The sequence below is a fragment of the Nannospalax galili genome, unplaced genomic scaffold (assembly GCF_000622305.1).
Source record: "Nannospalax galili isolate Female #2095 unplaced genomic scaffold, S.galili_v1.0 scaffold2271, whole genome shotgun sequence".
Lineage (NCBI taxonomy): Eukaryota > Metazoa > Chordata > Mammalia > Rodentia > Spalacidae > Nannospalax > Nannospalax galili.
The window spans coordinates 421,530-448,273 of record NW_008329329.1 but is presented as its reverse complement, the minus strand read 5'-3'; the positions used below and the strand labels follow the sequence as shown (position 1 = coordinate 448,273).

General features: G+C 46.6%; 1 protein-coding gene across 3 annotated transcripts in view; it reads right to left on the bottom strand.

Moving 5' to 3' along the window:
- Positions 1 to 11,029: 11,029 nt before the first annotated feature.
- Map3k4 (mitogen-activated protein kinase kinase kinase 4) overlaps positions 11,030 to 26,744 on the bottom strand; it is a 111,015-nt gene continuing 95,300 nt past the window's right edge. For all 3 annotated transcript variants that reach the window (XM_008836711.2, XM_008836706.2, XM_029565230.1), the window contains 8 exons: positions 24,849 to 25,040; positions 23,060 to 23,130; positions 21,845 to 21,961; positions 20,665 to 20,824; positions 18,796 to 18,918; positions 18,122 to 18,228; positions 13,354 to 13,533; positions 11,030 to 11,530 (listed from right to left, as the gene is read on the bottom strand). In XM_008836711.2, the coding sequence (XP_008834933.1) occupies positions 11,510 to 11,530; positions 13,354 to 13,533; positions 18,122 to 18,228; positions 18,796 to 18,918; positions 20,665 to 20,824; positions 21,845 to 21,961; positions 23,060 to 23,130; positions 24,849 to 25,040 (971 nt within the window). In that variant the 3' untranslated portion in view covers positions 11,030 to 11,509. The remainder of the gene's footprint in view (positions 11,531 to 13,353; positions 13,534 to 18,121; positions 18,229 to 18,795; positions 18,919 to 20,664; positions 20,825 to 21,844; positions 21,962 to 23,059; positions 23,131 to 24,848; positions 25,041 to 26,744) is intronic.

Below are 26,744 nucleotides of genomic sequence, written 5' to 3'. Positions count from 1 at the left end.
TCACCTGCCTGTTTCCCAACCTGGGTTTCAGGTCGCTTCAGCTAAGAACCCGATTTGATTCCCATGGTATTTAGTTTTCTATGACACATGTGGAGTCAAGTGCCCCTCCTGCTCCCTAAGGAGAGCAGTGTGGACTGGGAGTTTTGTCTCATGTTGCTAAATCATATCTCCATCTTGGTGGAGCTGAGAGCCTGTTCTGGTAATTCAAGGTGGCAGACAAAAATGGACTGAAATTGCGTGCGAGATGGACTCGGATGTGGGTGCTAAAGGCGGCATCCCAGACTCCTGCAGATTGAAGGCTGGGAATGCAATGCACGCCGAAGACACAAGGTCATGAAGGCAGCTTCCTTGTTGAGAGACATCAGCCCTTCACTCAGCACAGAGTGGGGAGGAACTCGGTGGCTGGTCAGGCACATGATGGGCCACAGAGGAACTGGGGCACACTGAGTTTCAGAGATAAAGCCAATTTCAGGTGGTCACAGAGTATGGAAATCTCAGATGCTTTATTTCTAAATAAATCTAAGGAAAATCTTGGAGAGGTAACTTTAAAAGCCAGCATTTTTCTTTTATGCCCACAGAGGTCTGAAGGACTGATCACAATATAAACTCTGTCTAAACTGGTCTCGAGCAGTGGCCCATTTCAGGAAGAGCAGAGGTAGGTCATTCATACAGATGTGCGTAGAAAGGTAGTGCGGGTCCTGTGGGGGCAGAGCCAGTCTTTTCCAAAGCACTGTGCACTTTCGACACACTCACCAGATAAATGAAAAGCTGACCCTGGGCTCCACAGGCCTCCCGTGGGACCTGTCTGCAGGAGTGCCGAGTGCCAAACTGCACCTCAGTTGGAGTTTCAAAGTGTGTAGAAAGATGGGCCTGAGCCTACAGCTGCCTATGAGGCCTCACGTCTTCCCCACAACATCCAGGAAAGCACCTTCCAAGTTCAAGAAGTCACACTTACTGTCCCCTTACACCAATGTTAAAGGGCCTCAACTCAAGTGGTTCTGGAGCGTGGCTCGGAGGGAATGGAGTGAGCAGATGTGAACCTGCTGTGCTGTGTGATGAGTCCACGCTGGTTCCCTTTCTGATCCCTCAGGCCTCGCAGCAGCTCAGCACAGTGTTGGAAGAGTCCCAGCTGTGACAACAGGTGCAGCCAAGCAGGACAGCTGGACCAGCAGCAGCCCAGGCTCTGGTTCCAATGAACATTCTTACTCAATGCGAGTCTACCGCAGGGGTGAGCCGGGCGCCCCCGTGTGGTCTGGGTGTGCACTTGTACGCACTTGTCCTCCCTGACATCCCTTCTGTTCTGTGGGGCTGTGTTCTGAAGTGACAGCATGGGGCCTCTCAGAAACTGTTGCTCCCATAGGGTAATTTTCACAGATTTAACTGGAAACAGTTTCCTCTGTATTAATCAGGATAAACAAAGCTCCAATCTGACCCTCAGCGGACACGCTGGGCAGAGGACCAGGCAGGTTTGTAAATGGTGATCTCTGTCCTCTACGACTAGACATGTGAAGGGCAACGGCGGCACCAGCTCAGACTCCCAAGCCTGCATGGTGCCCACCAGCACCTCGTATGCACTGGGCAACCACAACCCTCACTTGGCCCTCACAGCCACAGTGCACTGTGGGCTCAACAGTTAGGTGCTTCCAGACTTTAATCTGTCCTGATGGCTTGGAAGCACAAGATGCATCAGATACGTCACAAAAGGAGGGTAAAGACCCAAGGGCGCTGTTGTCTTGCTGGGCATTAGACAATTCCATTCCTGGCATCAGCCATAGCATCTGTTTATGACGGACAACTATTTGAAATTATTATTTTGGTCCAGACACAGAATATGTTATCAAAACACTACCTAAATAATGTGTCTCATCGGGGAGTCATCTCTGAGGGTTAGGGTAGGGTCCCTGGGCACAAGGGCCTCATCACTGCAGTCCTTGGTGGATATTGGCTGCAGGAAGGACAGAAGCTTAACTTATGAATTTCCCTTTGGATACCCCTTCCTGAAGTGAAATAGAGCCTTTCCTAAGCACAATTAGGCTGAAATAAGCCATCACTTGATACAGCACCAAGCACGGGGTGATAAACAGAGACAAACTAGGCATCCCTTTCTGCTTCATCCTGGTCCTGTGAAGACTAAGGCCGTGAACTGACAAAAAAGCATGTATTAATTGCCTACGTAGGTCTTTTCAGTGTTTAGAAATATCTCCTAGGGCCGTGTGAGGTAAGCTGCCCACCGGGGAAGGCTCACACAAGAGTTCCCATTAGTGCTCTTACCCGACATGCTGTGGAAATATGTACTTTCAAAATCTCTGGCATCTCTGTTATGATCAGTACTTAGGAACTAAGTGATATGAACACAAAGTTAGGACCACTGCAAAATCATTCCTTTAGATTTCTAAAATGAATCAAATTGTATATGCCCGACTTTCCTTTTTTATATTCCCAAGCTGGTTTTAGCCAGGTCATCTGCTGAACGTCCTAGGACATCTGGCAGAGTCACCAGTTGTGATTCAGAGGCCATTCGACCCTGTCCTTGCATGCTCAGGCTTTTAAAGTGTGTATGTATGTATGTGTGTGTGTGTGTGTCTGTGTGTGTGTGTATATATATATATATGTGTGTGTATGTATGTATATGTTAAAACACTGCAGGGTCGGTGGGCGCTCTGCGGGAGAGAAGCCAAGGCAGGAACCTCTCCTCTCCTTTCCTTTGCCTCTCAAAGACAGAGGACTGAACACAGGGAGGCCCAGCACACCCCTAGCTCAGGTAGGTCAATGAGGTGCTCTGGATAAGTGGTGAGTTTCTGTTTCCTGGATTACACAGTAGTATCTAGGCACAGGAGGTTACTGGAATCATGGAATGATTTTTGAGTAAAGAGATGGGAGGAAGGCAGGTTGGAGGGAGGCAATTTAAAGAGGGAAGAGAAGGAATGAACTTCAAAGGTCATTCTGCCACGAGTCTGGGACATAAAAAACAGATGACCCAAGTATGTAGAAGAAACAGCGGCAACTGGGTAGATTGACCAAAGTCACCTTTCAAATGCATTATCAAACTAGATCTGCGTTTCAGCGAGGAGCTGGACAGTGAGTGCAGGGGAATGTACACCTGGGCTTTTTACCATAAAAAGCTGATGACTAGATCATAATGTGCCATTAGCAATCTTTTTCTATTGCTTACTGGTGGGCTGAGCCAAAATATGATTAAAAAGAGTCTGAGGGCTGGAGCAGTTAAGAGCACTGACTGCTCTTGCAGAGGACCCGGGTTCAATTCCCAGCACCCACATGGCAGCTATGAGCCGTCCTTAACTCCAGTTCCAGGGGAATCCAAAGACCTCTTCTGACATCCATGGCATTGCACGACACGGGTGCTGACACGGGTCCCCTCACATACATACAGGCAATATACTCATACACATAAAATAAAAATAATAAAATATTAGAAAAAGAATATCTTACAAACTTCATCATAATCAAAGTTATTAAGTAACACATTTTAGGTGCACCTAGTTTTAAAAAAAAAAAGTGTTTGATAGCCAGGTGTGGTAATCCCAGCACTTGGGAGGCAGTGGCAGGTGGATCTCTATGAGTTTGAGGCCAGCCTGGTCTACATATCAAGTTCCAGGTCAGCTACAGCTACAGGGAGACCCTATCTCAAAAAGATTAAGAACAACACCAAAAAAGAAGTTTCTGATAGAAACCACTAGGAGGTCTGGCTTAAATGGATTAGATAAAATAAAATTCTACATAACATTTTAATTTGAGAAAATGGGGCTGGTGAGATGGCTCAGTGGATAAAGGAACCTGACGGCTGACGATCTGAGTTCAAGCCTTGGAACTCACTCAGTAGAAGGAAAGAATCAGTTCTCACAAGCTGTCATACATACACACACACCCCAAAAAACTGGTCTTACTATATAACCCTGGCTGGCTTGAGACTTGTTATATAGACCAGGCTGGCCTTAAGCTGTTGAGATCTGCCTGCTTCTAGCTCCCAACTGCTGGAATTAAAGGTGTGTGCCACCACGCTCAGCCACAGTAAATAAATATATTTTTTAAAGTCTTTAATTTGAGAAGTGTAGTTCTTTCCCAAACCTTGCTCCACCATCATCAGAGGTGGTAGGAGGTCCCTTTCCCCACCGCATCATGGCCACCTGTCCCTCTGCCTCCAGCACATGGCCTAGTTGTGTACTCTCCCCCTTCCACTCCCAAGGTAGTATCTCCTCAGAAAGGCTTTACTGGGTGTCTCTCACTAGTCACCATTCAAGGCACCAGAGGGACAAAGGAGAGTGGGATGGAACCTCACATTTATAACCACATGTTCATAGTCGCCTCTCTGATTAGACACTCCACTGAGACAACCCACATCTGTTTGACTGACATTAATGTTAGTATGTACACAGCATGGAACCCAGTGCCCATACTACAGTCAGAACACCTGTAACAACCAGTTCTGACAGCTCTAAACAGGTACTGGCAAGCTAAAGGGAGGCTGGGATTTAGAAGGATTACAGAAGAAACTTGGGAAGCAGGGTCAGGGAGGCCTTGGAGTGAAGAGAACTGTGTGATAGCTGGGTGTATAAAGTACTAATCAGCACAGAACAAGGCTGATTTCAGCTCGAAAATGCCTCGCAATTAAAAGGATCCCGAAACAGAAGGCGGCTACAGAAGATGCTGCCCACTGAAAAGCAAAGTCAACACTGCCTGCTGGAGTTGTACAGCATGGCTACCTTGTTACCTAGAGGAAGAGACCACACAAGAGTGGGTCCACGCCTGTGAAGTTGCCTGTGTCTACAATAATTCCAAAACAGATGATTGTGATGGCTAAGAAACAATCACCCAATGCTACAGGAAAAGAGCCACGCTAGGCCGGGTGTGTTGGCGCATACCTTTAATACCAACACACGGAAGGCAGAGGCAGGCGGATCTCTGTGAGTTTGAGGCCAGCCTGGTCTACATAATGAGTTCCAGGCCAGTTGGGGTTACAGAGAGACCCTGTCTCAAAAAGACAAAAAGAAAAAGGAGCCATGCTTCTACAAAAGACATGGCAGGCTGCTGTTTCTGGAACGCTGTGAGGGAGGGTCTAGGGCTTGGGCCTTCTGAGACCGGGGCAGGGAGCTGTGGAAGGGACAAGTGGCAAACATTTCAAGTGCACCCGTCACAGGAGTTTCCATCCCGCACTAAGCACCCGAGCTGTCAGATAACTCCAGACACCCCCAGTGAGAAGCTACAGCTTCAATGCACTGTTGGTGACTAGCCGACTCACCTCCTTAGAACAGGAAAAGAGGGCTGGCCTCCACACACCCCATCCTTGCAGTTGCAGTCCTTCGACTCTTCCTGATCATGTTCTGCACCTTCCCAAAGCCTAAGCAGTTTGTGAGGACAAAGAAATTTCCAGGGCTTTAACGCGGTCGGTTCCTCACTGCGACCAGGCGTGCTTTGGAGCAGCCCTCTAGAACCACGGAAAAGAAAGGCCCACAAGGAAAGCTGTCTTGTCCCCTTGTAGCTGCCCCATCTGCGCACGTCACACTTCTCACACTGTTGGAATAAACAGTGTGCACTGCTGCACACCCAGTTGTGGACAGGACTGCTTCTGAGTCTGGTTCACAGACTCAGGCATTCTACAGGCTAAGAAGGAAGCACAGTTTTTTTTCAACTGAATTTTTGCGATTTTCATACAATATAATTTGATGGTATTTAGATCCCCTCCCCTATCTGTACATATATATTAAGGCCTATAGAGTCTACTTTGTGTCCCCAAATGACCATCAGCGTGCTCCATCCACTGGAGCCTGGTTAACCTACCAAGAGTCCATCCCATCCCTGAAAGAGACTGTCTCTCTCCCTCCCTCTCCCGGCAGCCATCGGTTGCCAAAAGTTCCTAGGGTCGGGCTGGGGTTTCTTACCCACTTCCCTGTATCTGTGCTGGGATTCTGTCTGGTTTGAGCTTGCATGGGTCTTGTGCATGCTGTCACCACTGCTGTGAGTTCATATGAGCAACTGACCAGCTGTCTGAAAACTGTTTCTTTGAGGTCATCCTCCTCTGGCAGTTTCTTGATTCTGTTTAATTACCAGAGAAAAGGCTAGAAAACTGGTCTGTGGGTCATACGTGGTTTGTGCTGCTCTGAACCCAGTCCTACTGGAGCACAGCCATGTCCACACACTGGATAGCTCCCCATGTTGTGCCTGCTGAGCCCAGTAGCTGCTACTAGCATCGTGTGGCCCACAAACCAAACACTTGGACCTTTACAGGAGGCACCTACCAAGCAGGCTCTGCAGAACTGAGTGCAGGCAGATGGACACTGCCACATTAGAAGCCTTTGTGTCTACACTGCAACTGCTTTTCTTAGTGAGACATCACCTTTACAAGTGCTCAGGGTGCAGTGTCAACTTATGACCTACTAACTAGAGCAACCTGATGGATTATTTTTATTAATACCTCATCTTCACTTGCCTTTTAAAAATATTTTACTTTTTTTTTATGTGTATGAGTGTATTTCCTGCCTGTGTGTAAATGCACTGCTGGTGTACAATGCCTGCAGAGGTCAGAAGAGCACTTCGAACGATCCTTGGAACTGGAGTTATGGACAGTTGTGAACTGCCATGTGGGTGCTGGGAATTGAACCCGGGTCCTCTACTACTGCTCTTAACTGCGGAGCAATCTCTTCAGTCCCTTGTCTTCTCTTTTAAAAGATGGGTATATTAAACCCAAAGCACATAAAAAGAAACAACAAAGATCAATATGGAAAGAAAACAGAAAAGATTAATGAAACCAGAAGTCAACTGCTTAAAAGGATCAACAAAACTGATAAACCTTTATTTAGCAAGGGAGAAGAGAAGGCAGATTGGTAAACTCAGGTACAAGCCGAGAGCACTGCCAAGCCCCATAAAAACAGTATGACTGGGGACATAATGAACAAGTCTGTCAAGAAATCAGACAACTTGGGTGAGATTGAGTAGAAAGAGTTCGATTCTTGAACTCCATGAAAGGAGAAATAAAAAGACACCCAACAAGCACAGAGTAACAAAATCTTCCTGCAAAGAGACACCCAGGCCCTGCTGATTTCACTTAAGATTTAAAGGATGAAGAAAAGTATCAATCTGTCACCATCTCCGAGAAAACAGAGAGAAAAAACTTCCAGCTGATTGTAGGAAGGCTGAAGGCGGACATTTCCCTGATACTGAAGTCAAAGACATCCTAAGAAACAAAGGCCCCAGAACAACATCCCCCACGTGATGCGGAAGAAAAGTCCTCCATGGAGTACTACAAATGAAAGCAACATACAAAAGGTAGATATTTAATTGTCAACTAGAACTTACCCCAGGAGAAGGAAAACTGCCCTTGTTCTTGGGTCACATGACTTTGTATGTGGATGGGGAAAGCTGTTGCTTCTAGTACACAACAGCTAACTAGGGGCTGAAGACATGGCTCAGCGGTTAAGAGCATGGACTCTTCTTGCAGAAGAACAGGTTCAAATCCCAGCACCCACATGGCAGCTAACAACTGTCCTTAACTCCAGTTCCAGGGGATCCAACAGCCTCTTCTGTCCATGGGCATTGCATGACATGGGTACACTTACCTACATGCAGGCATAACACTCATACACAGAAAATAAAAATAATAAAATATTAAAAAAAAAACAAGAAACAAAACAAAACAAAAAACAACTAGAACTCTTAAAGGAATTCGGCAAGGCCACAAGACAAAAGATGAATATGGGAAAATTCTGTATATTTACGGATGGTGTATGTGCAATAAATGCCCAGTATGAAACTAAGAAACATTTGCACCTATACTAGAATGAAAAAAAGGACCATTTTTAGAAATGAACTTAACTTAGTTGTATACCAAGTTACAACATAACGCAGTGGCAGAACACTTATCCAGCATGGACAAAGTCTCTGTTCTATCCCCAACAAGGGCATAAGGAGAGGAGGGAGGGAGAGAGCTAGAGAGGGAGTAGGGGTGAGGAGGAAGGTTTGTAATTGTAACACTGAGAATTATAAAACACTTCTTCATATTAAGTACCTAAATAAATGGAGAGATCCTGTGTTCATGGGTTATAAGACTTAAATTTGAGAAAATATTCACCAAAGTGTTCCACAGATTCAAAGAAATCCCAAGACCCTGCTGCTTTTGTTTTTGTAGAAATGGACAAGCTAATTCTGAAACTCATTTGGAAATTGCAAATCAGCCAGAAGAGGTAAAACTACCTTGAAAAATAAGAACAAAGATGAAGGACCCATATTTCCTTTTTTAGAAACTTGTAAACAACAACTCAAAGGAGAAAGAAGTCTTTTAAATAAGTACCAATATGTACACTCAGAAGGAGAATTTGAACCCATATCTGAATTTGTACCTCTCAATGTCATTTCATATAAAAATTAACTGTAATGGATGAAAGGCCTAATTTAAGAGTGAAAATAAATTTTTAGACAAAAATGGCATCCATCTTTTTATCTTGAGATGGGTCAATGACTTCTTAAACACTACAAGCACAGCAATAAAGAAAGGGTTATTGAGTGGGCTTAAAAAAAATAAAAGCTTCAGGGGCTGGAAAGATGGCTCAGCGGTTAAGAGCACTAGGTGATCTTGCAGAGGACCCGGGTTTGACTCCCAACACCCACATGGAGACTAACAACCATTCTAACTCCAGTTCTAGGGAAATCTGATGCTATCTTCCTACCTCCGTGGGCACTGCATGACATGGGTTCACTCACATACATGCAGGCAATACACTCATACACATAAAATAAATAAAAATATTTAAAAATTTTTTAAAAAGCTTCAGAGACACCACAAAGAAAATGAAAGACAGAGATAGACCACAGGCTGGGAAAAGACATTTTCACATCACAAATTTGGTAAAGAAATTCTACTCATAGTACATTTTAAAAAAAGAAGAATCTCTTTCCAGACAGCTGGGAAGCTGTGCCTATGGACTCACAGCAATGGTGACAACTCACACAAGACCCACACAAACTCAAGCCAGACAAAATCCCAGCAGTCATGGGGAGTGGGTAAGAAACCCCGACCCCACCCGAGGAATGCCTGGCAACTGATGGCTGCTGGGAGGTGAAAGTCAGTCTCTTAGGACGTGACTCTTGGAAGGATGACCAGGCATCAGTGGATGGACTCACACTAAACGGCATTTGGGGACACAAACCTGACTTTATAGGCCTTAAAAAAATTATATATATGGTGAAATGAAATTGGTTGGGTGGGGGATAGTAAGGGTCAGAGGAGTGCAGATAGGGGAGGGGATCTAAATATGATCAAAATATATTGTATGAAATTCACAAAAATTCAATAGAAAAGGAGACAAAGCATCAAACGAAAACAAACCACCCAAACCTCTTACAACTCAGCAAGACAACAAATAAGCTAATTTCAAAATGGGCAAAAGAACCGAACAGGCATCTCTCCAAAGAGGATATAAGAATGAGGCTGGCAAGATGGCTCAGCCAGTAAAGACACTTGCCACCAGGCCTAAGGACCTGAGTTCCATCCCAGGACCCAGATAGTGGAGGTCCTCTAACTTGTGCATGCCCATGAACACATGCACACGTGCACACCCACCCACACATGCACGCACGCACACACACACACACACACACACACACAAATGTAACAAGAAAGAAGGTACACGGATGGCCAATAAGCACAGGGAACACTGTTCACACCATTAGAGAACACAAACCAAAGCCACAGGGCACCACCACTTCACAGTAGGCAGCGAGGCTGGTTACGAAGCCAGACGGTGAGCACTGCTGACCAGAGTGCGGAGAAGCTGAGACAGCCATGCGCTGCTGGAGCAAATGTAAGATGACACAACGGCTCTGGACAAAACACACACCTACCACATATGACCCAGCAATTCTAACCCTAAGACATTAAAGCACATGTCCATACAAAGACCTGCTTAAAGTGAGCAATGAACGAAATGGGCACACAATTCATGTGCCCCTCAACAAGGACATGAGTAAACAACATGCATGTACATGCTCCATCATAAGGGAACCTCAGAAATATGTCGGCAGAGAAGAGACACAAAAGACCACACGCTGGGAGGCCCTGATTACACGAAATGCCCGATGGGCAAATCCAGGGGCAAGAAGCGGCTGATGGTTGCACAGCGATGGGTAAGGACGGGGAGTGACTAAAAATGAACTCGAGGTTTCTTCGAGGGCAGTGGGAAGGTTCTAGGGTTTGACTGTGAGTGGTCGCACCACTCTGCAGCTCAGAAGAAAACCACTCGTGTGACAGGGAGAGCCTTCACCTCAGGCAAACTGCAGAACACCGCAACAAGATTCTAATGCCTGAAGAAATCCTTTTGTGATGTCGACATTTCCTGGCCATTTGTCTCTGAGCTGAAGAGACCAACTAAATAACCCCACAGTGAGGTGATGCAAGAATGCCCCACTTGGGTCAGCTGCTCACATGAGGAGGAAACCCGTGATCTCCTAAAAAGATTTCAGAAAGCTTTAAGGTCAGTTGTTAAAAAAAAATGTGATAGTAAAAAAAAAACAGCAACTGTGACATAATTTGGCTGCTTTCCAGTGCTGACTGTTGAGATTCAGTTACACTCTGAAAAGGATGTTTTCTTGTGAAGAGATCTCCCAGCAGTACTCACCCTGATCTAGCACTTACACATCTTGGCCTGACGTGATAATGAGGCCCAAGCCTCTATTATAAAGGCTGGTTGTTATAGCAGCAGGGCAGAGCCATCTGCCCCCATCAGTGTTGCTTCACCAATGCCGTGGCCTTGTCAACGAGGTGACCCTAGAATCAGGGTGCCCAACCTTGAGACCCTGTGATATGACGCTGTCATCTAGAAATGCACCGGGCTGCATTCACAGCTATCTTGAGCCACAGGTGACTGGCGGGCTGCAGGCTGGATGCACCCCACGCCAGCCGAGCCCCACGGGCGAGCCTGGCAGTGCTGCTTCTACCGAGGGGCAGGGGCAGGAGTGGAAGTGTAGGCCCTGCCTCCTGCCAGCTCTTAAGCAGCAAGCCATTAACAGACAATATAACTTAGCTTTCCTAAAATAAACCATTTATTGAAAAAAGAACCTTTTCTTCAATTTTACTAATGAGCCTTTGCATACCAAACCTGCAGCTTATTAACAAGGTTTCACAGACAGTGCACACAACAAACAGGACTAAAGCAAGGTCCAGGACACCTGAGAACACTACCTTTTCTTCAAAAACACTACACTGATGTCATGGTTCTCAGTCACACGAGGGAGGGAGGAGACGACGGCGACGGTCCATGTACAGTAGTAATGGCACTTGACATGCAGCTTCTTTAACCCCGTCGACACCATCACGCGGGAGGGTCCTGTGCCGTGTCAGACAACAGGAGCAGCAGAAGTGACACTTGTCACGGTGCAGTCTTCAGTCTTGGAAGGTTAAAAAGGCTGTGCTGCACTCTGCAGTCTGTGTAAATATTACATACAGTAGTGATTAAGGAGATTTCCCGAGTCCACACACTACTAGGCCACGGGCTGGTTAGCTTCACTCTTCATCTGTGCAAACCTGTGAGGAAGCACAAGAGCACTGAGCCCGTGCAGGAGCAACCATGCTTGTGTGTGTGCCCACGTGTGTATGTATGTGCCATGTGTGTACCCAGTCTCAGGCCCACAGGGAAGGCCCGGTGGCCTACCTGGCACGAGCACTGACCCTGGAGGGAAAGCTCAGAGAACTGACAGAACTAATTCCCTCAAATGTTTGTGCACCATTCTGGGGCAACGTGTTGTCTATTGACAACTAGGAAACACCTGTTCTGCAATCGCCAGTCCCTAACATCTCTTAGTTAATCCACCTGCTTGCTCCATAATTCCACGCAACACAGTGGCACCCATGCCGCGCCACCCTGTCTTGCTCTGGGAACACCTGTGCAGGGCCTTGCCACACTGCTCTCCAGAGGCCATTCCTACCCACCTTCAAGATTCTCTGACACACTCCTCCAGCCACACTACTGGGCTCCAAATCTCTCCCCTAGTCCAGTTTCCTCTTGGGTGACAGCCTCAAGTAGCCAAATGCTCACCTAAAATCCCCAAGCAAGTGTTCAAACAAACCTTGGATCAACCCTGCTGAAGAGATCATCACCACCTCAACACCCTCAATCCTTTTTCCTATCCTGGTAGATGGACCCTTCATGGCCTGGTGACAAGCCAGAGCCACCCTAGACCCCTCCCTAACTTAATTTCACTTTGGACCTGCTCACCACCCATGGCATTCCAATTCCTGCACATGGTGTGAGCACCGTGATCGACCACTCTCAGCCCCACATGCACCTTCCTTGCTAGCCTTGTAGCAGGGGGTACCCTCCCAGGGTGTACCCCCACAGGGTATACCCCCACAGGCTGTACCCCCACAGGGTGTACCCCCACAGGCTGTACCCTCCCAGGCTGTACCCCTACAGGCTGTACCCTCCCAGGGTGTACCCCCACAGGCTGTCCCCTCCCAGGGTGTACCCTCCCAGGCTGTCCCCTCCCAGGGTGTACCCTCCCAGGGAAACTCCTGCATGCTGCCCTGCTTCCCTGCCCATCCTGTATTCTCAGAACCTCACTCACTCCCAGCTACTCCACTGCTCCCTCAGCTACTCGTCTGCCCTTCTGTCTGGCCAAATCCTGTCAACGGACTCAAAGTACCTGATTTCTAAGAAAGCAGTACCTAGGATTACCTGAGGGCACCAAATCCTCAGGCCCCCACGGTGGTGTGCATGCTGCTATCACAGCTCCTAATAGCAAGTATCACTAACCTCTGTCTGCCAAGCTGACCACATGTTCTCAAGAGTAAAAACATGCCCTCAGCCTCTTTAAAAATTCCACTTAATTAGCTGGGCGTAGTGGCACACGCCTGTAGCCCCAGCACTTGGGAGGCAGAGGTAGGCAGATCTCTGTGAGTTCAAGTCCAGCCTGGTCTACATAGTGAGTTCCAGGACAGCTGGGACTACAGGGAGACCCTGCTTCAAAAAGACCAAAAAAAAAAAAAAAAAAAAAATCTACTTAATTGTCTCAAGCCAGGCGTGGTAATGCATGCCTTTAATCCCTGCACATGGGAAATACAGGCAGGCAGATCTCTGTGAGATCAAGGCCAGCCTGGTCTCCATAGTGAATTCCAGGCCAGCCATGGCTACAGAGAGCCTGTCTCAGAAAGACTGGAAAAAAAAAAAAAAGTTCCACTTAACTGTCTCAAGAGTACTTCAAATGTTCTCTGACATATTAAGACACTGGGTTCTTCTACATTTTAGATACTAGTGTTTTATATTTAAGCTTCCAAATGCCTTGTGCCAGACAAAAAACTGAGCTTAAATGTTTAACCCTGCAGAAGACCATCTCAGCCACCAGCCAAACCTTGACAAAAGAGTGGTCGAGGAGCTGGCTGGCCGTCCATCGCCTCTTTGGGTCGCTTTCCAGGCAGCGTGAGAGGAAGTCCTTCCCTTCGGGGCTTAACCTTTCAGGGATTGGCGGCTTGTGCCCCATTCCCACTTTATACATAATCTGGAAGTTGTGTTCGTACTCGTGCCACGGCCTCTATAAACAGAAAGAAGCAGGTTCAGCAGGGCATGGCACAGAAACAATAAGAACCTAGCAGAGGTTCACAAACTCTCACGGAAAGGACCAAATAGTGAACTGAACATTTTGGGCTTTCAGGGCACGTGGTTGTCTGTCCTAACCATTCAATTCTCTAGCTGGGGCATGAAAACAGCTACAGATAACACATACACAGCAGGTGGAACTGGTCTCCAACGAGACTAAACACAGGCAGCCATTCAGGTTTGCCTTCTACACCCAGAACGCGCTAATCGGTCAGCTTTATCTAGAGGCCATCGCCATAACTAAAAGCTGTAACAGTCAACAGCTCTCTTATGAGGATGCTTGACATGCTGCCTTGTGGAAGAGTGAGAATTTCATTAGTGCAGTGCTTATTTATGATGACTACAGGAAAAAGAGATTGGGAGGGAAAGAACCAAGTCTGCACAGCACCCTAATTTAATTTGCACACTATTTTCAGTTACCGCCTAACGCACTCCTCGATGAATGCATTTCTACATGTCTAACTGGATACAGCAGGTGTCCCAGCCATCCTCCCAGCTTAATGCTAAGGGAAGTGGCTGTGCTGGTCATCACCGAGCACCTACGATGTGTGCCCTTTCTCAACAGCTAAGAACGATCTCTTTCATTAATAACACATAGGTTCTAGAAACACTCTTTTGCTGTGTAAATGACACTACACAGTAGGCACAATTTGTACATATCTTTAGTGTTCGTTTGTGTAATTATTCATCTGCAGGACCTTCATCAGAAACTAAGTGTCTTGATTTAAGGGTGAGGTGCATTTAAAATTTTGATCAGTATGGAAAACTGTTCCCCAGAACTCTTTACCATAATTTTTTAGATCACATTTATTTTATTTTATGTGTATGAGCGTTTTGCCTGAGCACACATAAGTGCACCATGTGTATGCCTGGTGTCTGCAAAGGCCAGAAGAGGGTCCAGATCCCCCTGTAGCTGGAGTTAAGGACGGTTGTTGGCAGCCATTTAAATGCTGGGAATCGCCGGGCATGGTGGTGCACACCTTTAATCCCAGGCAAAGGCAGGCGGATCTCTGTGAGTTCAAGGCCAGCCTGGTCTATTCCAGGACAGCTGGAGCTACAGGAAGACCCTGTCTCAAAAAGACCGAAAAAAAAAAAAAAAAAGCTGGGAATCAAACCCTGGTCCTCTGGAAGAACATCCAGTGCTCTTAACTGCTGAGCCATCCCCCCAACCACAAGCACGCTACCGTTTTGAAATTTTGTCCACAATGTCTATTTCCTCACACCTCTCTAACAGTGAATATTATAAAGCTTTTAAAATGTCACTTATATGTTAAGGAAATTTTAAATTTTACTTCAAAGAGTTTCACACTCTACTGACTGAGCTAGATGGGCACTCATTAAATTTCACTTTTAAAAGTGTAATTCTGGCCGGGTGTGGTGGCGCACGCCTTTAATCCCAGCATTTAGGAGGCAGAGGCAGGCGGATCTTTGTGAGTTCGAGGCCAGCCTGGTCTACATAGTGAGTTCCAGGACAGCTGGGGCTACAAGGAGACCCTGTCTCAAAAAAAGACAAAAAAAAAACAAACCGTAATTCTGATTATCAGTAGGGACTATCGTTTCTTTTTAATGAATAGGCTTAATTTCTTTTAGAGCAGTTTGAGAAATGGCTGGAAAGAGAGTTTGCAAGGGCCCTCACTGGCCTCATCTTCTACCTTCTGCAACCACAGCTTGCACAAGCATGGTCTGTCTGGCACATATTATTGCTAAGCAACACTTGCTAAGCAACATGCATTGCTGGGAGCCACTTCTTGTCTTGCACATTCTAAGGGTTTGACTTGAATTCATCATCCCTTGTGGTTTGAACATGAAATGACCCCCTCAGGCTAACACATTTGAACATCTAGTCCCCAGCTGGTGGCATCGTTTAGGAAGTGGTGCCTTGCTGGAGGAAGTAGGCAACCAGGAGTGGGTCTTGAGGTTTTCTGAGTTTATTTGTATTTCAGGTGTATGAGTGTTTTGCATATAAGTGCAGCTGTGTGTGCAATACCCATGGTAGCCAGAAGGGGACAATAGCCTGGAACTGGCGTTATGGACAGTTGTTAGTTGCCATGTGGGTGCTAGGAACTAAGCTCGAGGCCTCTGAAAGAGTAGTCAGTGCTCTCTCCAGCCCCAGCCATGAGGACTTATGGCCTGGCTGCACTTCTCATCTGCTCTCTGCTTCCTGACTGTAGGCACTTGCCCCTGCCACCTTGCCTTCCCTGCCATGACTGACTGTCCTTTCTTAAACGATGAGTCAAAATTAACCCTTCCTTCCTGAAGTTGTTTCTTGCAAGGTTATTTGGTCACCACAGTAGAGGAGTGTATTAACATACTAAAGAACAGTTTCATGATCCTAAGAATTCCTGTGCTTCACCTACCTGCCTTTCCTTCCCCTGGCAACCAAGATTTTTTTTTTTTTTGTGTGTGTGTGTGTGTGTGTGTGTGTTTGAGGTAAGGCCTGGACACATGGCTGTTGCTGGCCTTAGACTCATGATCCTCCTACCGCAGCTTCCCAGGTGCTGGAGTCACAGAGATGGACTCCAAGCCCTGGGACTGCTAGTCTCTTTTCACTGTCCCAGCAGCTCTGCCTCTCCTACCATGTCACGGAGATGAACTCACAGTAAGCAGCCTTTTCAGATGGCATTTTGCACCTGACTGTATGGATTCACGGTTCCTCATGCCATCCAGAGGCTCCACTGCCTATTCCTTTCTGTCAACGAGCAACATTCCTCTGTATGGGTGTAACATTGTTTGTTGGTCCATTTATCCTAGCCACCGGACCACCAGGGAGGTGCGGTTTGTTAATCCACTCACCCGTTGAAGGACATCTCAATTGTTTCCATCTCATGCCTAAATACCCTCAAGTATTCCCACCCTTTCTCTCATATGACGCTCTACCGCCATCCCTACAGCTCACTTTTAACGCTGCCGCCACCACTGCCGCTCTTTCTTCTGATGAGACCCTTTCTAGTCTCCTCGCATCTACACTCTCTCAGTCATGCATATATAAAAAAAATTAGAAGCTAGGATCTGCATATGAACACATGCGTTTATATGAACTCATACAGCATTCATCATTCTGAGTCTGGGTCGTTTCATTTAATATTTTCCATTCCATCCATTTTCCCACACACTGTGTATTTTCATCTCTGTAAGGCTGAGGAAAACTTTCCATCCTTGTCCTTTCATGTGCTGGTGGACATCTAGGTTGACTCTACTTCACAGACATTGTGAACAAGGCCGGGAGGGGGGGGGGACATGGGTGAGCAGGTGTCACTGCAGTAGGGTGTAAGACCCTCTTGGTACATGGCAAGAGTGGCATAGCTGTGTCATGTGGCAGGTCTCTCTGGCTTTCTGAGACACTGGTCATGTGGCAGGTCTCTAGCTTTCTGAGACACTGGTCATGTGGCAGGTCTCTAGCTTTCTAAGACACTTCCACACTGGTCTCCACATTGGAGGAGTTCATACTCCCACCAACACTGAACAACGGCTCCCTCTCCCTGCGCCCTCACCTACAGTTGCTGTCATTTGTTTTCTTGATAGCATTCAGACAGGGGTAGATGAAATCTCAGAGCAATTTTAATTTGTATTTCCTTGATAGCTAAGGATGCTGAATATGTCTTAAAATATTTTTGGCCATCTATATTTCTTTCTTTGAGAAGTCTCTGTTCAGTTTCTTAGCCCCACCCCCTATTTTCCGGTTGGGTTGTAAAGTGTGTGTGAAGGCTAGTGACTGACCTCAGGTGTCTTCCTCTATCACTCTCCACCTCATTGTTTTCTGTGTCAGGGTCTCTCACTGTACCTGACCTCACTGATAGGCCTGGCTGGCCGGCCAATGAGCTCCAGAGATCCACCTGTCTCTGCCCCCAAGTGCTGAGGTTAAAGAGCATTGCTTCTGCACCGGCTTACTTTTTACACGGATGCAGGCGATCTCAACTCAAGAGCCTCGGGCTTGCATGACAGGGCCTTTAGCAAAGAACCATCTCCCTAGAACGGTACAGAAGCTTCTAAATTTCATGAGGTCCCATCTGTCAAGGTCCTGAACAAATGGAGTCCTAGTCAGAATGCCCTGACTGTGCCTAGATCTTAGTTTTCCTTACTTTTTCAAAACTCCAACAGCTGGAGAATTCCATGTACCACGTTAAAGTATCTGGTTCGTCTGTAGTTGAATTTTGTCCAGGGTGAGGTAAGGACCTAGTGTCATGCCTCTACTGTGGGTATCCAGTATTCCCAACACTACGTGTTAAAGGAGTTGTCTGTTCTCCAGTGAGTTCTTGGAATCTTTGTCACAGCTCAGGTGGCCGTAGATGCATGGGCTGTGCTTCTCTCTGTATTTTAACTCAAGGTTGACACTTCATAAACTCACTCCTAAGAGCTCGTGAGGCCGTATGCCTGATAAATATCTGTTCCTTATCCTTACTGTATCTTAATCTCTAATCGTGTTCTCTAGCAGAAATGTGTCCACAGAACCTCCAGTCATGGTGAAACCTCAGTGCTGTGGCTGACTGAGAGGGGGTCATCTTCTCTGTGCAGACTCTGCTCACCTTACCAGTCACCATCTCTATGACGACACACCCCAAGCTCCAGATATCTGCCGCACGCCCGTGGCCTTCTCCTTTAGCTCGGGTGATGACTTCAGGTGCCATGTAAGCTTTAAAGTCAGATATGGTGATAGCAGTGGGTTACAGCACAGCATTATGTATCTAATAGCTCCAAGAAATAAATTAATATTCTATAATATCCTCCCAAGTTCGTGATAGGAAATGTCGAAACCTTGAAGTTAGGTATTTCAAGTCAACCCAGTGAATGTTCTGGGGACAGAATTCTCTTCTAAAAGGCAACTTTTGAACGTGAAAATTTTCAAATAAATTGTATTCTCAATGAAAACAGGAAATTTAACTTAATGCTAAATGATAAAAACAAGTAGTTACCATATAACTGGTTACTTAAACTGGTAGTTTCAATACCACCAGTGTAAACCACCAGGAGTCCTGGAAGGGAAAGAGGCTTTCCTCCAGCCTCAGCTCTGAAGGAGCAATTTAGTTCACCGTCACTACTGTGCTCAGGTAGATGTCCAAGTATATGAGGATGCAGCCCTCTGGGCGACTGGAACCTTCTGACCTACTGGGCTGTACTGACATGGATCTGGGAAGGCAAGCACAGGTCCAAGCCACTGCCTCAAGTTAAGAGTGCATTGGCCTGCTGGGCTAGCCCTTACCTGCTGTCCCCAGTGTGCTGTTCACCTCTCCAGGCATAGTCTGGGCATTGTTTTTAAGCTTTACCGAGCATCCAAAATCTCCCAATTTGATTAATCCAGATGAAGTAAGGAAGATGTTGGCACCTAACAAGAAACGAGCAGTTGCTGAGCAGGTTCTGAAACGTAAGGTGGGTGCTTTATAACATTTACCTGGCAATCTAAACTGAAAAACACACACAAAAATAAACCTTACTCACAAACTAAATAATACAAAGTTCTATGAACCTTCACTTACCATGTGCATCACAGAAAGATCTGCAGATCTCATACAAACATTATTGGAGAAGATAAGATTCTGAATTAAAATGCACATAAATTCAGACTTAGGTAGAAAAAAATTGTGCACAAAACACGAATGCGTGAGGCAGTCCCTGAACACTGGGGCCATCTGCAATTAGTGGTTTCCCTAAAGGGAATTGGAGACAGAAAAGAATCTGCACACTGGTCTTTAAGAGTCGTCACTGCCGCACACTGGGGCCACCTCCAGGCTCATTTTAAACTGTTACTGAAAACCATGTATCTTAATTTCCAGTCCGATGTTTCTACAAGCAATACGCGCACACTCCAGCTGGACTCGGCTGCTCGCCTCCCAGGGCAGCTTGGACTTCTCTCACAGTCAGGAAATTCTTGCTCAACCAAGCCACGCCTCTCCGGCATGTGTCTTACAGCACTCCTTCCAATGCAACACAACCACTCACAGGGACAGTTAGCCACGTGATGTGCATCCTTCACAGCTAGAGCCTCCAGAGTCGGTCTCCACAGTGGGCTGCACACTGTCATTCCCAATCTGTTCTCTAGCCTTCTTAACCCCACTCAACTACAGAGCATTTGCTCTCAAGGATCCAGGGGTTCTCTTCATGCCTTGGGATACAACATGCAGACATCACAGCAACAGTGCACAGAGACTCAGTGTGGTGGCATGGTAGAGCAACTGGATATGGGTGGTGCTAAGTACGCAGATGCCCAGACAACAAAGCTATGCGGTAGACAGGCAGGCAGCCATCACACTGCCATAGGCTGGGGGTTCAGGGTGAGTGGGGCAGGCAGCAGCGCGCAAACAAGTCTGAGACCCAGGCCAGAACAGCTTCTGGTATAATCAATCCAGAATAGTCCAGTAGACTGGGTCTGGTCTCTGGCCAGAAGGCCAGCCAATTCTTGAGTAAATGTGTTTAGGCTAACCTCAGACTACAGGACAGGATGGAACTCTGAGCCAAGCAGGGACAAAAGTCCTGTCCTGCTTTAGTTATCTCCCAGACCTCCAAAACAAAGGTGAGGGGTGTGGTGTGGTCCAGACACTGGCATGGTGACAGCTCTGAGGTGGAAGGGGAGCCCTGTCCCCTACCAGCAGAGGGAAAGCACTTTAATCAACAGCATGTAACCCCAGCAGGACTCCAATTTGGAAGTCGGTGTAAATTCTATTTCCCTCTCCAGAGAGGCAGCTGCATGCTCTGAGTTCACAGGCATTTGGGATTTATACTCACTTTGTGCACTTGCGGCATTCATTCACACACAAACACACACCTGGACACAGGACAGGCAGCTGTGGTCGCAAGTGACTAAGAAGCACAAAGAGGAAGCCAGGCCAAACCAGCCTACAGAAACAGTGCACTTCATTTCTGGGGGGCAGAGTGCTCGAAGAGCCAGGCTGCAGACAGGACAGAGAAGACTCCCCTCGGATGGACACCGGGTTCTCTGCCATTTCTTAGCACAGGGCCCATTTTAGAGGTACACTTGAAGCAAAGGTGTATCTCCCTGGAGAAGCCACAGGTGGAGTGGAGACCATCTGGACCCCAGGAGACTGCCTGTGGCAGCTCGGTGCAGAAGCATTACCTTTGATGTCGCGGTGAACAATGCCGTGCTCGTGGAGGACATTGATGGCGACAGTGATCTGCTTGGAGTAGAGCCTGATAACGTGCTCCTGGAGCCCCAGCCTCGACACCTCCTCCAGCGTGCCCTCGTCACAGTACTCCATGAAGATGTACATTTCTTCCTGGGAAGGAGTGAGACAGAAGCCTGCTTATGGTCTTCTTTTCCATGATCAGGGCATGGACGCTGGAGACCCCACCACTGAGGAGTCAGTATTCCTGGTTGGGCACTGACTGCCATCCTGAGTGCCGAGGGGTGACTCAGTCAAGTATGACCCTCCTGCAGAAGGGGTGCCTGCCTCCCGTCTGGAATGTACATTTCTTCCTGGGAAGGAGTGAGACAGAAGCCTGCTTATGGTCTTCTTTTCCATGATCAGGGCATGGACGCTGGAGACCCCACCACTGAGGAGTCAGTATTCCTGGTCGGGCACTGACTGCCATCCTGAGTGCCGAGGGGTGGCTCAGTCAAGTATGACCCTCCTGCAGAAGGGGTGCCTGCCTCCCGTCTGGGATTATACAGATGGTTTGGTAGGAACCTCTCCAAATCACAGGATAACCTGCTCTCATCCTCCAGGACTGTCTGCTGTACAACCTCAGACAGGGGCTGAGGGCTCATGCCTACAAATATACTGTCAAGCACTACAACACATCCTTTTCGATCACAAACCTACTTGTGAAAATCTACCAAAGATCAACACCCAGATCCCTGGCAGCTCTGGTTCATGCCAATGCCAGGACACTCTAAGTTGTGCTCTTTCCCTGTTTCTGACTCAACACAGAGGAAAAGGAATTTAGGTCTCAGTTTTTTCTTACTCTATAAAGGTTTCTTAAAAACAGAAAAGAAAAAGGAGCATCATTTAACGGTGTGTGGCAAGCGGAGGCATGACACCCCAGGAAGTGGCGCTCGGGAAGAAGCCTTTGGAGGCCAGGACAGGGTGCAGTGCTTATGACTCCGGGTGAACTGCTACAGGCTATAACTTACATTCCTAGTTTCAGAGCAGGTGAGCTGATGTAAGCAGAGGTTTCCTGACAACTAGGCAAGGTTACCATGCTCTGAAATGAGAAGACCTGTGATAAGGACCAGGACTGCGCTGTGTGAGCGTACTGACTCCTCGCACAGGACAGTGTGACTCAAGTCTGCTTACTCTGTGAAGCTCCACACCAAAATACCGAACCAGATTGGGGTGCTTGATGCCTTCAAATATTTTTAGTTCATCTGCAGTTTCCTTGATAGTCTTATGGTCATTAGGTTGAAATCGAATCTGGAAAAGGAAAAATCATGATTACTACAGACACTGTCACCAGCTAGCAGGGGCGTCTTATCAAAGAGGGAGAGCTGTGAAGCTGTCTGATGTTGACGTACGGGGCCCAGATCCACGGGACCCGGGCGGGCTGTCTATGGCCTCACGTCCACAGTCTTCCTTTTGAATATCTGCTGATATAAACAGTTAACCCCAGAATAGCATTCGGGAGGCAGGTCTAGCAGTCTGGCTTGGTCAACACAAATGATCTGACCCGACTCTGTCCTTAGGAAATCCACAGTTGGTGCTGACTGCATACATGAGTGAGACACACAACATGCGTGCTTTGTGCGTGGTGTGCTGCTTCACCTGGCATAACGTCCTTCAAATTAGTCCCCGTAGTTAAAATCGGTGACTGCAGTCAATAATAACGTATGCCTTTAAACACCACTTAGAGAGTAAATCTCAAATTACAAAAAGGCAATGAACATGCTTAGCTGGAGTCAATATTTCACATTATCTACATTTTGTACCATAAACCATGAATATATACAGTTACCTGGTCAATTAAAAATATTATTTTACAAAAATTAAAACAAAAGGGAAACGATGTGTGACTAACCTGGAGACAAGATGTGAAGGAAGACGGAAAGGGCAGGCGCAGGTGACTCAGGAGGGCAAAGCCCTGTGACCCACGCCCCTGCTCACTTTGGGTCTAGTCGAGCTCATTCTCCATACCCCCTCCACAGCCACCTTTCAGCTCCCCTGCCCCTGCCCCACTTGCCTTGGGCTGGGAGAATGCTATTTGCTCCTGAAGCTCATTGGCTCCTCCCTGTGAGCCCCTCAGAGGGCGCTAGTGCCTTGTCTGAGCTTTCACCTAGCTTTGCCTCTGTGGCCCTCCACAGGACACTTCCTCGGCTTTGCAGTCAATCACCTGTGGCCCCGCCCCTCATCCTTGCTGGACTCAATAGCCCACGCTCCACAGCTAACTCAGGGTGGCTGCCAGTTGGCCGACTGTCTAAGCTAAAACCCAGGACTTGGGCCCAAGGAGCTCACCATTGAGAGTACTCCAAGACCATGCTCAGAGTGCTTTACTGCAGCCCTACCGCCCTGACTCACCTCCTTCATGGCCATCAGCTCCCCTGTGTCAACGCTGATGCAGGTATAGACCTTCCCATACTGCCCTTCTCCTAAAAATGATACAAGTAGGTCATTCCTCCAGTCACCTCAGATGGTCACTGAAGCTCTGTAGGCATGTTTATAGACATTTCATCATGTTTACCCTAGCTTATTACTTAAGACCCAGAAGAGCTCTTAGTGCTCCCCGATATACGAAATCCCAGGTAATGTCATCAGTACGTCTCATCCATAAATATCCTGAACAGAGAAGAAATGGTTTTAGACCCCAGAAGAGCTAGGAGGAGAAGTGGTAGGCAGTTCTGGAACACGCTGAACCCTTGTTCCCAGCAAGGGTCTGGGCTGGGACTGGGGCTGGAGGGAGTGGCCAGGGGTGTGCCTGGAGCCTGTCTGGCTGCACTGCTGCAGGGCCTGGAGTGTGGGGGGACCAGTCTCCTAATACTGCTTCTGTGACCCTGAAGCAAGGGGACACACGACCAAGCAAAAATGAGAGCTACAGTCAATACAATTTATAAGGCGCTAGACTGCTGCACCCTAGATAACCCTCAGAACCTAGAGTCCTGGAGCCCCAAAAGTCTAACAAGCTGTTTGCCTCTCAGATCTAAAGCTTGACAGATAAATGCACTTAAATGGGGGACGAGTCTGAGATACCACACATCCTACCGCTAGCTATTTGGTAAGAAGAGGTTCCACCTCAAAATTAATTAACTAGGCAACATTAAAAAAAAGTACCCTGCCCCAATTTGTATCTAGTTTCTGTCCACATAATAGTCTCATGCTCAGATGCCGAGGAGCTCAGAAGGTGGGCGACTGTGACCAGTGATAGTCATGTATATAGAGATTAGAAATGCATGTGAAAACGTCTCAATGTCAATTGCTTTGGAATGAATTCTTCTGTATGAAAAAAAAAAATAAAAAAATAATGATTAAAAAACAATAATTAGTAGATGTGAAAAACATTACCATTGAAATCTACCTGATGACTTTATATTCATGCTCAGATGCCTAGAAGCTCAGAAAGTAACCAACTGTGACTAGTAATAATCAGATATTTAGAGATTAGAAATGCATGTGCAAACATCCAATGTCAATTGCATTGAAAAAGAATTTTTCTATATGAAACTGTGTATTTTAATAATGAAATGGAGATCTTTTTAAAGGTTAAAACATCATTTAATTTATGTCTTATAGGGTTTATACTGAGTACAATATTGTATAACTGTAATAATTCAACTGTAAACCTAAAAATTTACAGCCAAATTTGAAAGAGATGCATCCTACCTCAGGAAAATGTTATTGAATATGTCAATTGTGTTGTAATGATATGCTTCTTCTAAGTATGTTGTTATTAAATAAATCATTTTTAAAAATTAAAAAAAAAATGAAATAAAGAAAAAAATGGGTGCCTTTTTGGTATAAAAAAAAAAAAAAAGTACCCTGCCCCAATTTGTATCTAGTTTCTGTCCACATAATAGTCTTGTGAGAATAAAAGAGCACGGAAGAGAAAAAACGAGCAAAATTCCAGGTCTCCACTGGAAACTTCTGGAATTATCAGGAAAAACTAGTCAATTTAATGATCTAAAAATCTTTTCTCAATTTTCAGTTTGTATTATTCTTCGGAAACATTTTAGAACTGAAACAACACCAAGATTCACCTGCGAACAGCATTTGCTGCATTTGCTGGCCAACAGAGAAGGGACGAACTATTCACAAGGAACCTAGAGAATAGACACTGCACTCCTACCAGGAACCGGTTCCTTGGATTCCTTACCGATTTTGTTTCCTCTTTGCCACTTGAAGGTCACCTTCCTCAATCCAACGTGCATGACATTGTCGTAGGACTTAGGGGTATCGCAAACTTGACCAATGATATTCCTTCTCCGCATTTCTCGGTACCTCTTCTCTTCAAACAGTCGGACTGACTTCTGGATGGCCTCTATGGGCCCCTGCTTGGAAGCAGTGTCTGAGAGGGAAGCAAACACGTCAGTCCCACAACTGTCTTCAGTCAGCTTCCACAAGGTCACCAGGACAACAGCAGTAATGGTCCATCACCTATTCCATTAGCAGGTCAATTCCCCCTCAGGCCTCCGACAGGTGTGCTGGCTGCTCCCACTCTGCGCACTCTAGTCCAGACTCCTGTTTCCCAGCTTTGGCACATATGGCTTTGACCACATTACACTCCTAGGCAAGTGCATTTCAGTTCTCCATCCCCTACCAATCAAAGCCCCAGACCCAGACTCCAGGGTCTAGAGACACCAGACCTAGTTTTTCTCCTCTGGTATCTTTTAAAAGCCATTTCTCTTTTCTTCTCTCACCACATGCTCCTGGCCAGTCAGGCTTAGGGGACACAACAGATGTGTCTGACACCTGGAACTGCTCTCCTTTCCCTTCTGCCTAAAATAGGTTTCTCACCTCAGTGCCAGTGGAGAAAGATCACACACCTCAACTGAAGTGTGCAGTTCTCCTAGGAAGCCATTTCTGATCACCTAGGAATGGGGTTCCTGCCTGTGGAATCAGACTGCATGGGCCAACCCTGGCCTTGTGGTTTTCTGGGGGCTTGACAGTGGGCCAACTAACTGGCTTTTGTGTTACATACCCACTGGGTGAAATGAAGGTAGTAACAGTGAATCAGAGCGACCTGAGGATTCAATGACATGCCTAGCACACAGATAATACCAGTCCACACCAGGTACTGTTCTCATCACCCACCTTCCCATCCGGGCCTGCATCATACGCCAGCCTACTTCATCATAGCTTACGGGAGACATACCTTGTGTGCATACAGATGACGCCCCTGCTGGTTCCAACTCCCTCTACCCTTCACTAGGATACGTTCATTGTACCAGTGTCCTTGGTGTGTGTGTCAGGAGCTTTAGTCTCCCTCCTCCCTCTCCTGCCTCCCTCCTCCCTCTCCTGCCTCCCTCCTTCCTTGGTCCTCTCCCTTGTCCCAATGTCTCTCCTCTGCTTTCAATCCTTACTCTTTTTTTTTTTTCCCCCCAAGGTCTGGATTCTACATATAATATTTCTTTTTCTGAGTTTGGCTTCATTTTGCTTGGCATGATGATCTCCAATTCCATCTATTTTCCTGCATGTGACGTAATTTCATTATTCTTCATTGCTGACTAGTACTCCATTACCACTTTATCTGTTGAAGCATACCCAGGCTGATCCCACACCTTAGCTATTGTGAAAAGTGCTGCTAAAGGCCAATCAGACTCTGCTCTACCAGCCAGGAATGGTTTACTACATGGAGCCTGAAACCACTGACTAGCTATCCAAAAGACTCAGTGCTCTAGCAGGCAAGGGGTTTTTTTTTTTTTTTAATATTTTATTTATTATTTTATTTTATGTGTACGAGTATATTCCCTGCATATATATGAGTGCACCTGTGTCGTGCAATGCTATGGAGGTCAGAAGAGGACCTCGGATTCCCCTGGAACTGGACTTAAGGACGGTTCATAGCTGCCATGTAGGTGCTGGGAATTGAACCCAGGTCCTCTGCAGGAACAGTCAGTGTGCTAACTGCTGAGCCATCTTTCCAGCCCTGCAGGCAAGGGGTCTTTAAAGATCTGGATGACTATAAGTTATTTGAAAAAATGCCATTCCCAAAGATTTATGCTTTACTTAAAAACAAAAAAACAAAAAACAAAAAAAACCACCACAATAA